This window comes from Syngnathus typhle, linkage group LG17 (genome assembly GCF_033458585.1).
Source record: "Syngnathus typhle isolate RoL2023-S1 ecotype Sweden linkage group LG17, RoL_Styp_1.0, whole genome shotgun sequence".
NCBI lineage: Eukaryota > Metazoa > Chordata > Actinopteri > Syngnathiformes > Syngnathidae > Syngnathus > Syngnathus typhle.
Window position 1 is genome coordinate 2,494,627 of NC_083754.1, and position 13,667 is coordinate 2,508,293.

General features: G+C 43.1%; 1 protein-coding gene across 17 annotated transcripts in view; it reads right to left on the reverse strand.

Annotated features, from left to right (window-relative positions):
- Positions 1-13,667, reverse strand: part of nfixb (nuclear factor I/Xb) — a 90,388-nt gene that overhangs the window by 51,915 nt on the left and 24,806 nt on the right. For 7 of the 17 annotated variants that reach the window (XM_061302377.1, XM_061302381.1, XM_061302393.1 and 4 more), the window contains one exon: positions 9,694-10,225. In XM_061302377.1, the coding sequence (XP_061158361.1) occupies positions 9,694-10,225 (532 nt within the window). Of the gene's footprint in view, positions 1-9,693; positions 10,226-10,535; positions 10,743-10,810; positions 11,550-13,667 lie in introns of those variants that run through there. The other 10 variants (XM_061302391.1, XM_061302390.1, XM_061302388.1 and 7 more) reach the window with 9 other exon arrangements.

The window sequence follows — 13,667 nt, forward strand, 5'->3', positions numbered from 1 at the left end:
CTCAGGAGCGACTTATATACATATATGTTTTTTTTTTCACTTTTTTGGGCATTTTATGGCTGGTGCGATTTATACTCCGGTGCGACTTATAGTCCGAAAATTACGGTAGTTACAAAATCAATAGGAAATCCAGCAAAAATCTGCATTGATAAATTTGAGGACTTTCCAATCTAGAACAGTCAAGCTAGTGCTAAAAAAAACTGTACATTGACTGTTCGGGCAAAGTGTGTCACTCAATATTGAAATAACCGTGTCAGTGCCACCGTGCCCTTCTGCGTTGCATTTGTCAACTTAATTGACCCCACGGTCTGCGCCGCAAGATAACACATAGAAAAGCAGTGAAGATTTTATGCGTGCAGTAAGTTGAAAAATATAGACGGAATCTGGCACTGTAGCCCGAGACATCAACATGTGGTCGAGTGCTTGCACAAGATTAGGAGGAGATGGAGGGTTGATTTAGGTAAGACGAGCCAGGGAGGGGTATTCGTACACAAAATAAGAAATGAGCACAGCCTTGGGCCTGATGGAAACAGGATTTACCTGTTGACTCCAAAAGTGCCGCAAGGCCAAAGAGCCCAAACACCTTTTGAATCATAACATGTGTGACTCTTTTTGCACACTTTCTAAAGTCGAGCTCCTAAATGATCAAACAACGCAGGAATTACAACCAATTTGGTATTATGAGGTTGTAACACTCAATGGGTCCAGACAGGGTCCAGATGGAGAAGGAGGGAAGAAGGAACCATTGTAGTCAGAAAGTGAAAGTCGTCGTGATACAACGCTTTGCCACCCAGCGACCACATCAAGGCTTCTTTTTAATAACAGGCTTACAGAGCACATGCCGATCTAAATGGTGGCGGGTGTGAGCGTTTGCGTTGTTCTGTCGAAGTATTAACTGGCTGAGTTAACCATAGACTCAAATCTTAATTTCTTTTTCATAGACTAACATTTTTTTTCAAATGCACTAGTTATTGATTTTTTTTTTTTAGATCATTATATATTGTATAAATCTTTATTTATATTTATCACTTTTTTTCCCCCGGGATAAAAATAAGAAAAATAAAATAAAATAAATAAATTCAAAATCAGGCCTGGTTGTTATGCCGATAAATGACGAGGTCTACTGTATTTATCACTTGCACTCCATAAAGCTAATTGAAAACAATTCTACAACTGCATCAAAATTTTGCTGGCCAAAATTATCCAACCAAAGCTGCCATAAAAGCGAGACCGAACAACACTAACAAATGAGACACTTTTGATTACTTCTTAACACAAGACTTAGACTATAAAGAGAGAAAGAGTACCGTAATTTTCGGACTATAAGTCACGGGTTTTTTCATCGTTTGGGTGGGGGGGCGACTTATACTCAGGAGCGACTTATATACATATATATGTTTGTTTTCACTTTTTTGGGCATTTTATGGCTGGTGCGACTTATACTCCGGTGCGACTTATAGTCCGAAAATTACGGTAGCTCTCAGTGTAAACCATCTTTAGATTGCTCAGATAATCGTGGTTGGTAACAGAAGGATTTTCCTTCCCAACTGCCAGGTTGAGTCGCTTGAATCTTTCACTCGATCAGAAAATGGAGGGAATTTTTCAAAGTACGTATCCAAAACAGAAACCTCGGCTTTGTCGTAATCACATTAGCAAGTTTGTTTAGGTCTTGCTGGAGGAAAACCACTTAAGTCCAAAGCAGAGAGGGAAAGGGACTCTTTTCCCGATGCCTTTGCTGTGAATACGATCTTGTTTGGATTTGCTTTACAGTCAGAGCCAAACAGAGACTAAAGACAGAAACAAAAACTGAAGTCTGGAGAAAACATTTTTAGGGGGGGGGGGTCTTAGGTTTGTTGAGCCAAAACCACTGATAAAAATCTTCCAGCACAATGAGAGCTTGGTTGCTATCATCCATCGTGATCTCGAGTCCTTTTTTTTCTCATGTATCCCGTTTCCACCAACATACACATGTTGCTATGACGTATAGTGCTGATGATCGAAGATTAAAGTTGTCTTGGAGTCGTTTCGCCGAAGAGAAAGACGTATCAGTTACCATGCCGCATCAATGATGGCCTACTAAGACTTGACAGGTGGCGTTAAAAAGTGCTTTCGCTTTTAATCACACTCTGTAATAAACGAGTCCTTTTTGATTTGATTGTAGGTTTTTTTTTGCCACAATTAACACAATTACTATTTTCATTATTAATAAAAAAAAAATTGGGACCAGTCGAACCTTATTGGACATCTAGCCGGATGTTAGCCGAGCTATTGAAAGAATCAAATGTCACTGCTTCCATGGAACCAGTTTACGTCAATGTGCTTTCATGGAACTACTCTTTTTTTTTTTTTTCTTCTGAAACCAACATGTGTTTCAGATGCATCAGAAAGCCCCTATCTTTTCTTTCCCTCCTCCCTCATGGGCTTACTGGGAAATTGTTTCCCTTACTTTTAATGGCATACTCGAGATCAGTGCGTCTTGCTAAATAAACACTAAGCGCGCTACCTTCACTCCCCTCTTCAGTTGCAATGTTAGGCATGCATCAATGTGCGTTTGATTTGAACGTTTGTCCTGAAGGACGTCGAGTAAAAAGAATAGAAGCTCAAGTAGAGACGCTTGCGATAAACCAATCAGATGGTCGCACTTAAACGGAAAATAGCATCATCAAAGCCATCGCTGACGAAGTCGGTACTAATTAAGGAGAGCCGAAAAGGTACGACGGGCAGATCCACTTTATAAAAGCCATAATTCCTAAAAAGGATTTTCATTATATAAAAATCCATTTTTCCAATTCTAATGAAGGCCTAATTTACACTTCATTCATGACCTGCGAGGCTCCAGATGGCTTAAACGAGTGCACGTCCATGTTTGCTTGCATTTTCTTTTTCATGTATCCACACGGGCCTCGTGTGTAGGCATCAGGTGCAACGTGGGTTCAGGTGTCGGGTGAGCGAGGGGCGGTCCAGAGAGAACCATCACACGCTCGAATGCAAAGTGTTTGTTGTTGCACGGCCAGCTTCTACGAGTTTCTGCATGGCGGCGCGCGCACACTCTTCGACATGCGCGACACCCGAAAAAACATACTTCACACGCCGGACTCCGGCCGACTTACAGAGAGCCACTCGGGAGTTTGGCTTAATCTTTTAAGAGGAAAAGCAGATTGCGGTAAAGAAATGAAAGCGGAGGGGATGCGAGGCGATGCATGCCTATGAATGCTAATTCAACTACAACTCACATGCAATGGCGAGATTAATACGTCGGTTGAGTATTTAATGTGTGGTGTTAAAGCTTTGACCTCGGCTCTTAATGCAGAATCTGTTTGGGACTTAAAAGGGAGTAACTTGGAAATTATGATGATAATTCTTAAGGCCACATCATGGGAGAGGCTTTGTAATACTTTCTTAATGAACAAACACTGTGTTGAGTTATTCAGCCATTTTGTTAAAAATAAGATTATATAATATAATAATCATCATCATCATCATCATAATAATCATAATAATAATGTAAAAAATTTATTAAAAAATCAGATTTGTCTTGCTAAAAAAAAAAGAATTTACTCACTTTGCTCTTGTGTCCAAATTTCAACCTATAAAAATGCACCTCACATCCCATTAACAATTTGATACTGTATAATTTACCCCATTATAAAATTAGAAAAATAACAAACAAATTGTTTCAGAGGTTGGCTGATTTTGTTATTATCTGCCATGCCAAGAAAGTAATAAACTATTATACTGCCTTGGCCAACTAGCCCCCCCCCTTGTTTGTCTGTGCGATGATGCAATTTCCAACAAACTAAGGCCTTCTACTATTGCCTGGCTGAAAATTGAACAAAACAATAACTCCAGGCTTTACTTTGGCCTTAGCAAAGTTATGCAACTTCTTTGAGTTCCCATTGTTTTAATCTCTTTGGGCTCTACCAGTTGGCCTTTTTATGATTCATAACCAGAGGTTTTCTTTTTGGGGGTGGTCTGGCCCATTAATGTGTCTATCTCAATGAATCTTTGGCAACACTTCTGTAGATTGTGTAAAAATACAATCATTGACAGATGATATACTTGATGAGCACACCCTAAATCACAGTTCAAGAATTTTTACACAAATATGGATCATATTTTCATCTTACAGAGAGAAGTGAGTGAATTTGTCAGTTTTTTTTTTTTTATCACAAGCAGAGAGCTGCTGCCTGGATTTAATTGCCGTCAGAGAAATACATAAGATGCAAAAATATGGGACAAATGAGTCACCTATCGTAAATAGAAAACGATTGATTTACTGCACAAAGCTAGCGTGTGACAGTATTACTCCAAAGAAACTTCAACTACTTTCTCAGAGTTGAAATCCTTGTGCAGTTTCTGTCTCACTGTCTGAGCGACACATTTGCTGCTCAGAAATGCGGCGCTTTTATTTCTCATGCCATTCATTTCAACGTTCACACTGACAAACAGAAGTTTGCGCCTGGTTTCCGCCCACCGCCGACTTTTAGCATGTACGACTTTCCGAACATCATCGGGACTCATTCAAATGCATCGCAAAAAAAAAAAAAAATCAGCAGGCAAGTCTAATTAGAACTTTTACAAGGGCATCATCACTTTGTGAATAGATAACTCCAACGAGGACTTTTATGTATGTGGTGTACTTTACAGTCTAAGGCTTTATTCCATACTGTGATTCAAGAGAACCCGCCCCCCCGCCCCCCCATGCGGCCCCATATATTCACTCTGTTATTTCAGCAAACAAAAGCTGGGCTCTTGAGGCCATGGGTGGATCCATGAAAAGAAGAAAGGAGTCCTGCTCCTGGTCCAGCTGAATGGGGCCCTTTCACACTTTGAGAGGCCTGTTTACTCTCCCCCCCTAATAATGGCTCTAATTTTCTGATCATTATTGAGTAATTCCGTCTTCCCCCAAACTCAGCGTTTAGCATTTTGCTCATCACTCACGGGCACGTATCTATAGTCTCTGTCCCTCGCTACAATAATAATGCACATTCCTCACTTCCTGGAAGTCCATCAGGCACCTGTCCTTTGTATTAGTGCATGTGTGAGAATATATATATGTACTATATATATATGAATGTACACATATACACAAAAGTATGTGTGCACAAATTCATCATTTAATAAATTTACACAGAGAGAGAGGGGGGGAAGAGAGAGAGAGGGGGGGGAAGAGAGAGAGAGGGGGGGGGAAGAGAGAGAGAGAGGGGGGGAAGAGAGAGAGAAAGAGAGAGAGAGAAAGAGAGAGAGAGAAAGAGAAAGAGAAAGAGAAAGAGAGAAAGAGAGAGAAAGAGAAAGAGAGAAAGAGAGAGAAAGAGAAAGAGAGAAAGAGAGAGAAAGAGAGAGAAAGAGAAAGAGAGAAAGAGAGAGAAAGAGAGAGAGAGAGAGAGAGAGAGAGAATCAATGCTTGAACCGCCATTTTGTTTCGGACCTGACTTAATGTAATAGGACCATTGCTGGGCCCAAAAAAAGCAACGGAAAGTAGAAAATATGCTTTCTTTTTCTTTTCAAATAATCTCTCCTCACACAAAAACTGAATCAAAGATTGGTTTCAACATTGAGAGTCTCAAATTTCTCGCAAGCCATAGGTGTGAAACATCCATAGGCGAAGGGCGCGAGAGCTGCACAGAGTTGAGAAACGTAAACAAAGCAATGGCGAGCCCAAGTGATGAAATGAGAGCGAACGTAAGCAAGAGAGACAGAGAGAAAGCGGGAGAAAGGATCAGAAGGAGAGAAGTTGGCAGGGACTGTGTGTCGGTTTGAAAAGCTGGCATCTTCTAAATGAAGCAGCGGCTTCGGGTGCCAAATGCTGCCAAGCGGCGCCACTAGCCTGAATATCTGCCCTCCCTCTCCCTTTGTTTTCAGCGTGGCATTCTGCATCAGCTTTATACCAAGCTTTTCTTCGTACCTTATATCCACGCTCTGCATCGTCCTAAATCCAATGACGGACATTTATTGCCGTTAAGATGGAAGAAACTAGAAATATTTACGATGATTTACTTGAATGATTACATTTGGTCTGTATATTATTAAATTGATTATTTTCCTGAATTTAAAATTCGAAAAAAAAAAATCAAATGAAATAATAATACACAATAAATATGAAAAATAAAATCTGCACTATTTAATGTTACGGTGCCATTTTCTGGATGCAGAGCGCCATTCCAAAACACCGTTTTTCCGTCACGCTCTGCTCCACCGGACCGAGAGAACAAGGAATGAGGGAGCCTGATTAGAAAGGAACGGCTGGGAAAAGGCAAAGACGTTGGTCTTTGCTTTCTACTCATGGACTTCTTCCCTCTCTGCCTGTTTGCTGACCCTGGGATCAGAAAGCGGACAAGCCGAGCTGCCCCTCATGCTTGGTATGTTTTTAGCCGACAGATTTCAGGCCTGGCGCTCGGACAGAGAAGGCGCAGACTAGTCATGCAAATTCCCACGCGGAGAGAACAAAGCAAACAATTTGCTACTATTTTATTATTTAAAAATCCCTTATAGTCAAAGAAATGCACCAGTATGAATGAACGCAGTTATCTTATTTTACCGAGCGTGTTAACCATTTATGTAATAAATAAATTGCGATTTAACACATTTGGTAATTGAGTTAAAAAAAAAAAAAACACTGCAGATTGGCGCTCAACAGCATAAGATGAGCATAGCATTTATTCATTAACCTTAATTATACAAACAATTAGAAACTACTGTACAGTGAAATTAGGAAATAAAGGTAATCCACTAATCACTTTCTGCTACAGCGGGTTTTTCTATTTGTACAAAAACTTGACCTTTGTTTCTAAATTTAATTTCATTTAATCGTACACACGGCATTACGTGTATCGGGTCTTCTTTTATTCACTAAACTGGATAATTACAGTGCATGTGAAGCGGCTTGGGCTTCCAGCAGTGTGTCGACTTGCAGTCACAGCGACGGAATATTGCAAAGGAATGTCACGTGTAAAAAAAAAAAAAAAAAAAAAAGCAGGTCACAAGATCGGACCGTGCATACATACTTTTTTTCCCAAGATTTATTCAGAGAATTTATAATCCGTTTACCGTTTCCTTCTACTCTGTGCGCACGGCAACACAGTCAGACAGACACACACACTTCTCTGAAAAGAAGCCAAGTTTTGGGGGCCGTATGCAACACTGCTTCAGTGTCGCCGTCACTCTCCCGCCACGGAGAAGTTCGGCCTCCATCGGTCCCATGACTCAAAAACGACAACACGAGAAGGAAACGTGTCTGACCAGCAGCGTTTCTGAATGCGGGTTCCGTCGGCGTCAACACGCCTCATCGCTCCGTGTGCACCCCGGGTTACGGACCCGAGCCAGAATATCGGCGCTCTGGCTTCCAAAATGTCCACATAAAACACGCACGTTGGTTTTGGGAATGTATTTTTATCATAAGTAATGGAAGCCAGACAGCTCGGACTCAAAACATGACTAATGCTGGAACTCTGTGGATGAGTAAGAATGACAAATACGGAACACTTTGCTCGGAGAACATGACCTGATCTGAGCTTCTGGGCCAGAGCGGAGCCCGAATGGTGAGCCAAACGTTATTTTCCATAAATGTGTTCAAAGACAAAACTCCCGCCGCATGTCCTCTACTTCACACATATTGCGGGATGGTTATTTTTTTTTTTTATATACACTCTTCAGATGCAAAATAAGTGAGGAGAAAATAAATCATAATTCATCATAAGAAGGGGGGGAAAAAAAAAAAAAAAAAGACTCTTTGCTAGTGTAAGGTTGCAGCTGCAGCGCACAAGTGCCGATCCAACTGAGCTGCTGGAGCTATTTTAATGCGTCCAGTCACGCAGAGTGTAAAATCCTCGCTCGGAGGGCGTGATTCTGGAAATTTTGGAAAAACAAGCAGAGAAGCCACCACAGACGAGGGGTTAAACCGAGGGAGGATCTGCTGTCCTGTCAATCATACCACTTGAAAGCAGAGCCTCCCCTGCAGCTGGCCACTGTGACATCAGCGGGACAAGAGTGCTGAAACACTTTCAGCACGAGCTGGCCGGGGGGGGTGAAGATGAATGTGGTCCAATCATCAGGCCTGGCAACTGATAGCTTCCGTAAAGACGCGGACATGCTGGAATCGGGCGCTAAGAATAAAACGTGTCAAATCACTGCATCAGAGGTGAAGATTCTGTTTATCTTCTTAGAATGAATAAAAAAAAGATCCCTTTCTGTTCTCATTGTGCAAGGTGCCAGAGGAAGCCTGCAAAATTGTTCTGAGAAATAATAATCAATATTAAAGCTATTTATCCCACAATGCTTACGTATGTCTTAAATACAATTCACGTAAGCACCCGGCAGAGCCATGACGTCTATTCCAGCGCATGCAAGCAAGGAAACGGCGTGCGACTGACTGGGCTGGCGGATTCTGGCACCGGGTAAATAAAGGCTTTACTCGAAGGGGCACCAGGCTGCGCTGGGAGCTAATCTGAGCCGCGGTTGGCCACGGCGCATTGTGGAACAGGAAGAGGCGCTCACGGAGGCCCGGCAAACTCAAGCAGTGTTACACACTGGGCTGAAAAGAGCCTGGCATGGGTTCTCTGTCACAGAGGAAGGCTGCACCTCCCTGCCAAGTAGAAGAATTAAGGCCCGGTAACTGTAGGCCAGTCTGGGGTAAATGAAACTGGGATCATAATAAAAGGGCCAGCGTGTGTGAGTGTGTGGAAAATTTGCAAAAAATCAGTGCAAATTTTAAATATGTGCAAAACCAACAATGCACATTTACTGTTACTATAATTTTGATTGATTGCATTTATTTTAACAAACAGCATTTAAATATGGAAATTATGTTATTTTATTATTATTTTGACTTGGTTTGAGATGCACGACAAGTAAAAATGATCATTTCTCAAGATCGATACAATGAACACCAAAATGGAATTTTCATTGCTTTTCATTTTTGCACTTGGCAGATGCGACGAATCAACTAATACATGGTAAATATTGTTAAGGCATTTATCTGTACCATTAGTTTAGATGGCAATGCTATAGTTAATTCATTTTCCATATTTTTCCCCATTCTTCAACTAACTTCAGTCTGTTTTGAAGAGCGGAAGTCGAGGTGTGTGTGAACGGGTGAAAGTGTGTGTATGAGCGCGTGCTGGCTGCAGGAGGGGGGGGGGGGAGCTGAGCTGGATTCATTCAGGCTGAGGATACAGACAGGCGGACTCTCCCTGTCTCTTAAACTACCTGGGATCAGGCCAGCTGTCACTGGGTTCTCCCGCCCGCCCGCCACACACACACACACACACACAAATAGGAAAAAAAAAAGAAAGCCATGCACATCACACTGCTACTGATACACACCAATCTCATCAAAACATTCACATGGATTATAGACACATGACATACTGCTGCGCGCGGGCACCCCAATTCACGCATACACATGCATGCACACGCAGATAAACAGGTCTGCAGATGCTTATGTTTACAGATGGCGCACGTTTGGATTGAGACAAAATTTGCACGCAAATACTCCGACAAATGTACCCATGCAAACACGTCCCTAGGTAAACACGCCTTTTAATCCCGACTGTTAAATTCCCAAAATCTCTTAAAACCAGAAATACGTATCAATCTCGGAGACATGTTTAAGATTACGCCGCGCAGATTGTTTTGTGTGACGACGCCGACGCTAATTAGGGGAGCTAAGTGTGCGACTGCGAATAATTTGCATACCTGGTGTGTGGACGAAGTAGGCCAGGTAGAGGTCCAGCTCTTTGACCGTCACTCCGATGTGGTGCGGCTGGACGCACAGGCCGTGGTTGGAGCACTGGGGCGACTTGACCAGCCGCTCGCCGTCCGTGCTCTCCAGCGGGCTGCCCTTGAACAGGATGACCATCACCAGGTCCAGCCTCCACACCTTGTCGGCCTGACGGAGGCAGTCGATGCGGCGGATCTTTCCTTTCTGGTCGGGATTGGACAGCACGCAGCAGGGAGGCTTCTTCCCCGTGATGGTGAGCACAAAGTCCTCGCGGAACTCGGGCCGGATGTCCTTGCGGAGCTTGGCGAGCAGGCGCGAGGCCCACTTCTGCTTGATCTCGGGTTTTTCTCCCAGCAGCTCGTCCTTCACCGCGCGCTCTTCATCCTTGGTCATCCTCTTCTCATGCTTCTTGAAGTACTTGCGCTTACGGGCCTGCAGGTTGAACCAGGTGTAGGAGAAGGCACGGACATGGGGGAGGAGGGCCTCAATGAAGGGATGAAATTCATCCTGGGGAAAGAGACGAGAGAAGATTCTTTTATTTTAGAACAAAAGGAACACAATTAAAATCTAGAAACATGCATTTAACTGAAACAACACATTGTCAAAATCACAGAACAGTATTAAAATTGAAATAAATTAAAAAAATAATCATTTAAATTGAGGAAAAAAAAATCCTTTGGTTCCTTTTACACAACTAAATAAAAAAAAAAATAATCTAAATACAAAAAGAGTCACTTCAAAATCTGGGAAATGTCAGCCGGTGCACACTTGCCAGTTTCTGTAGTAAAAGAGAAATGATTCTGCTGAACCATAATACCTTCACTACATATCTCTGGGCAACAAAGCCCAGATCTCGCCATAGCGTTCCCGTGCCAGCCTTGCCACACACCGGTCGCTCAGCATCGCCAAGTTTTGCCGCCACAAGACCACTGTTGAAATGTGCTGCTAAAAGATCGGCCATACCATTTCCTGTCTGTGCTATTATGCAAAGGAGCTCCGAGCAGCCTCACATTTCCACAACAAACTGAAAGCAAACACAAATTGTCACAGAACACCACACTGCAAGAAGAAGACAGACGGCCTGGTAGTTACCATTTTGCACTCTCATCATAAATTTGGCACAGCGTTTAAAGTGAAAAAAAAAAATCTCCTGCAACAGTTTTTTTTTTTTTCCTCACACGCTCCCCAATGTAAAGCAAGTGCTGGTTTGGCAAAGAATGGAAGAGAGAAAAAAAATTGTCAAAAATAATTAGCAGAATAAGCCGCAGTGGCTCCGATTTTTAAAACAAAAATTCAAGCGGGAAAAAGTTCAGGTTTCACTGCAATAAGAAACTTGGCCAGGAGGTCATTTGGCAAAAGTCGAAAAAAAAGGACTGTCCAGTAAAAACAGAATAATTAAAAGTATTGCACTGTGGGATAGCAAAAAAAATAAAAATACAACAGAGATGATGCACTTAAAAAATTCAACGATCCGTTGTGCATCCCCCCCACCAAAAAAAAAAAAAACTTGGAAAAAAATCCTTGGCAAGGAGTAAATTGGTAGTGGTGTCAGTTCTGATCCCTGGGCCCGGTGCAAGACACACACACATACATACACACCGAGGCAAGAGGGGGGGGGCAGGGAGAGCACAGCCCAGAATGAAGGGGGTGCGGGGGGGGGGAGAAAAAAGAGAGTCGAATCAATGTTGGACGAGCGCATACGACCGCTGGCAAAGCCGAGTGCCGCTTCTTTTTTCCCCTTTTCTCTCCAACTCTCTCTCTCTTTCTCTTTCTGTTTTCCCGCTCGCCGTCTCTCGTCCTCGCCGCGCTCTTTCCCCAACCATTGCTTGAGCCTTTGCCAGCACGAGTAAGGCCCACCTATTTGGCAACGCCACGCCTGTAGCTCAGCCAATGCAAGAGCTGAAAGGGAGGGAAGAGAGAGAGAGAGAGACAGAGGGAGAGGTGCATGGTGGTGGAGAGAAGGGAGGGAGGGTGGCAATGAGATGGAGAAAGCAAGGAGGGAGGGGGGGGGCAGAGAGTGTGCAACGTCGTGCAATTTGCCAAATCGACAAGTTCCACTCTGACACAGAGACAAAGTTCAGGGGAGTGAGTCTTCCCTTGCATCAATCTCCCCCGCAGCCCCTCAGCCTGCCTCCATCTTTAGTATGGCTGCCATCACTCCCACCCCGCCAACCCGCCCTCTACCAGGCGCCCTGCTTGCATAATGCCACCTTGGCAGAGGATGGCACAGAGACGGACACACAGCTTCAGAATCCCTCCGGACCAGCACCACCCGCAGCTGCTCGTGGGTTTACCACAGCAAACAAAGAAGGGGGGAAACAAACCCAAGCCAGCCCAAGCTCTGACTGTGCACACATACGCATGAATGGCCAAATGATTTCGAGGCACCGGTATAGTCGGGGGGGGGGGGGCGCGCTAAAATGCAGATACGGTAACAGATTTTTCCGAGAAAGGCAACAAGGGAGGGGAAAAAATGAAATTGCCTCGGCTGTTTCCACACAAGATAAATGCTCAGCAGAGTGTGATGTGCCGCCTATGAATCTGAAAATTACACACATCCTCCGAACGTCCCATGACAATTTTCGGGGAACCAGTTTGCGAGCGGCGCCGGCTGCCGTGTTGCCTCGTTGCCAGGCAAGTCGCTCAGGGTTGCGCCTGCATCGAAGACAACTAGTCGGAAGGTATAAACTGGTTCAATCCATATCATAGATGAGAAAAAAAAACATTCACGTCTGTCCGGTCCACTGCAAAGAAAAAACAGACTGCTGGAAGCAATAATTATAAAATACATCTGATGTTACAAATGGTTTCCTGCTAACGTCAAAATGTCGAAAACCCGCTGTGATTCATTTTCATTAGACTCTGCTGACTCTTGCAAAAGTCCAAAAACAACATTGAGGTCACATGCTGCGGTTTGCTTGAATTTTTTATTTAAAACAGTAGAAATGTCGATTTAAGCAAACGCAGGAACTCGTATGCATAATGCAAGCAATTGCTGCGATTCCAATTGTCAAGAGCTTGACAGAAGGGCCACAAATGCAACACGGGCCTGGCGGAGAACTGACTGACTCTCACTCGTCACACCTCCGCATTCATCTTCACTTTCCTTCAAAGTCGATAAAGCAACAATAGACGTCAATAAATAAAAAAGGATTCACAAGTCTCATTGTGAAATGCGTGTGGCGCCAAGGTGGCTTCATAGACAAATTCAGATTTGTTCATTTTTTCCTTGCCAGAAGAAAAACCCGGAACCTCTACGACATGAGATAAACTGGCACTTGAATACGATTCCTGTGTCGGCCTTTCAAACTAAATGACGGCTTTCTGCCAAAATGCAAATACGCCACCATTCAAATGTCACAAAAATTTGACTTCAAGAGGGGGGCTGTAGTCATTCTCCTTAGTCATACTACTTGCCTGAAAACATCACGTAAGTGCAAAGTGCCAAAGCTTGTGGGAGTAAAATGACAAAGTGGAACCCTTCCGTGGGTGAGCGTTAGATCAGCGTGTCTACTTTGGGTTGATCCGCTCAATAGGGTCCTGGAGCTCATAGAAACAACACATGGAAGGTGATTTGAGGTTAATCCCTCTACCTGGGAATTAAATTAGGCCAAACGCATTGATCATTTGGATTTAGCATCACTTCCAAACAGTGATTTTCCAATATGATTTTTTTTTTTTTAAAGCCTAAAAATAACGGTTTATTTTCATCTCATATTGACTTCAGGGTTTGCGTCACACTGTCTTTAAATCAAACATTGAGATCAATTCATTGTTTGACTGAAAGAAATGACATTCAAAATGCAGCCCTAAGAAAAAAATTGACCCATTTCTGCAAACGGGAACACAATCTATATTTTTAATATACATAATCGATTATGTGCCAGTAAAACATCAAGAGCATTTGATTTTTTTTCCCCTCCTTCCATGATTTAAGGTTTTTGCAAAC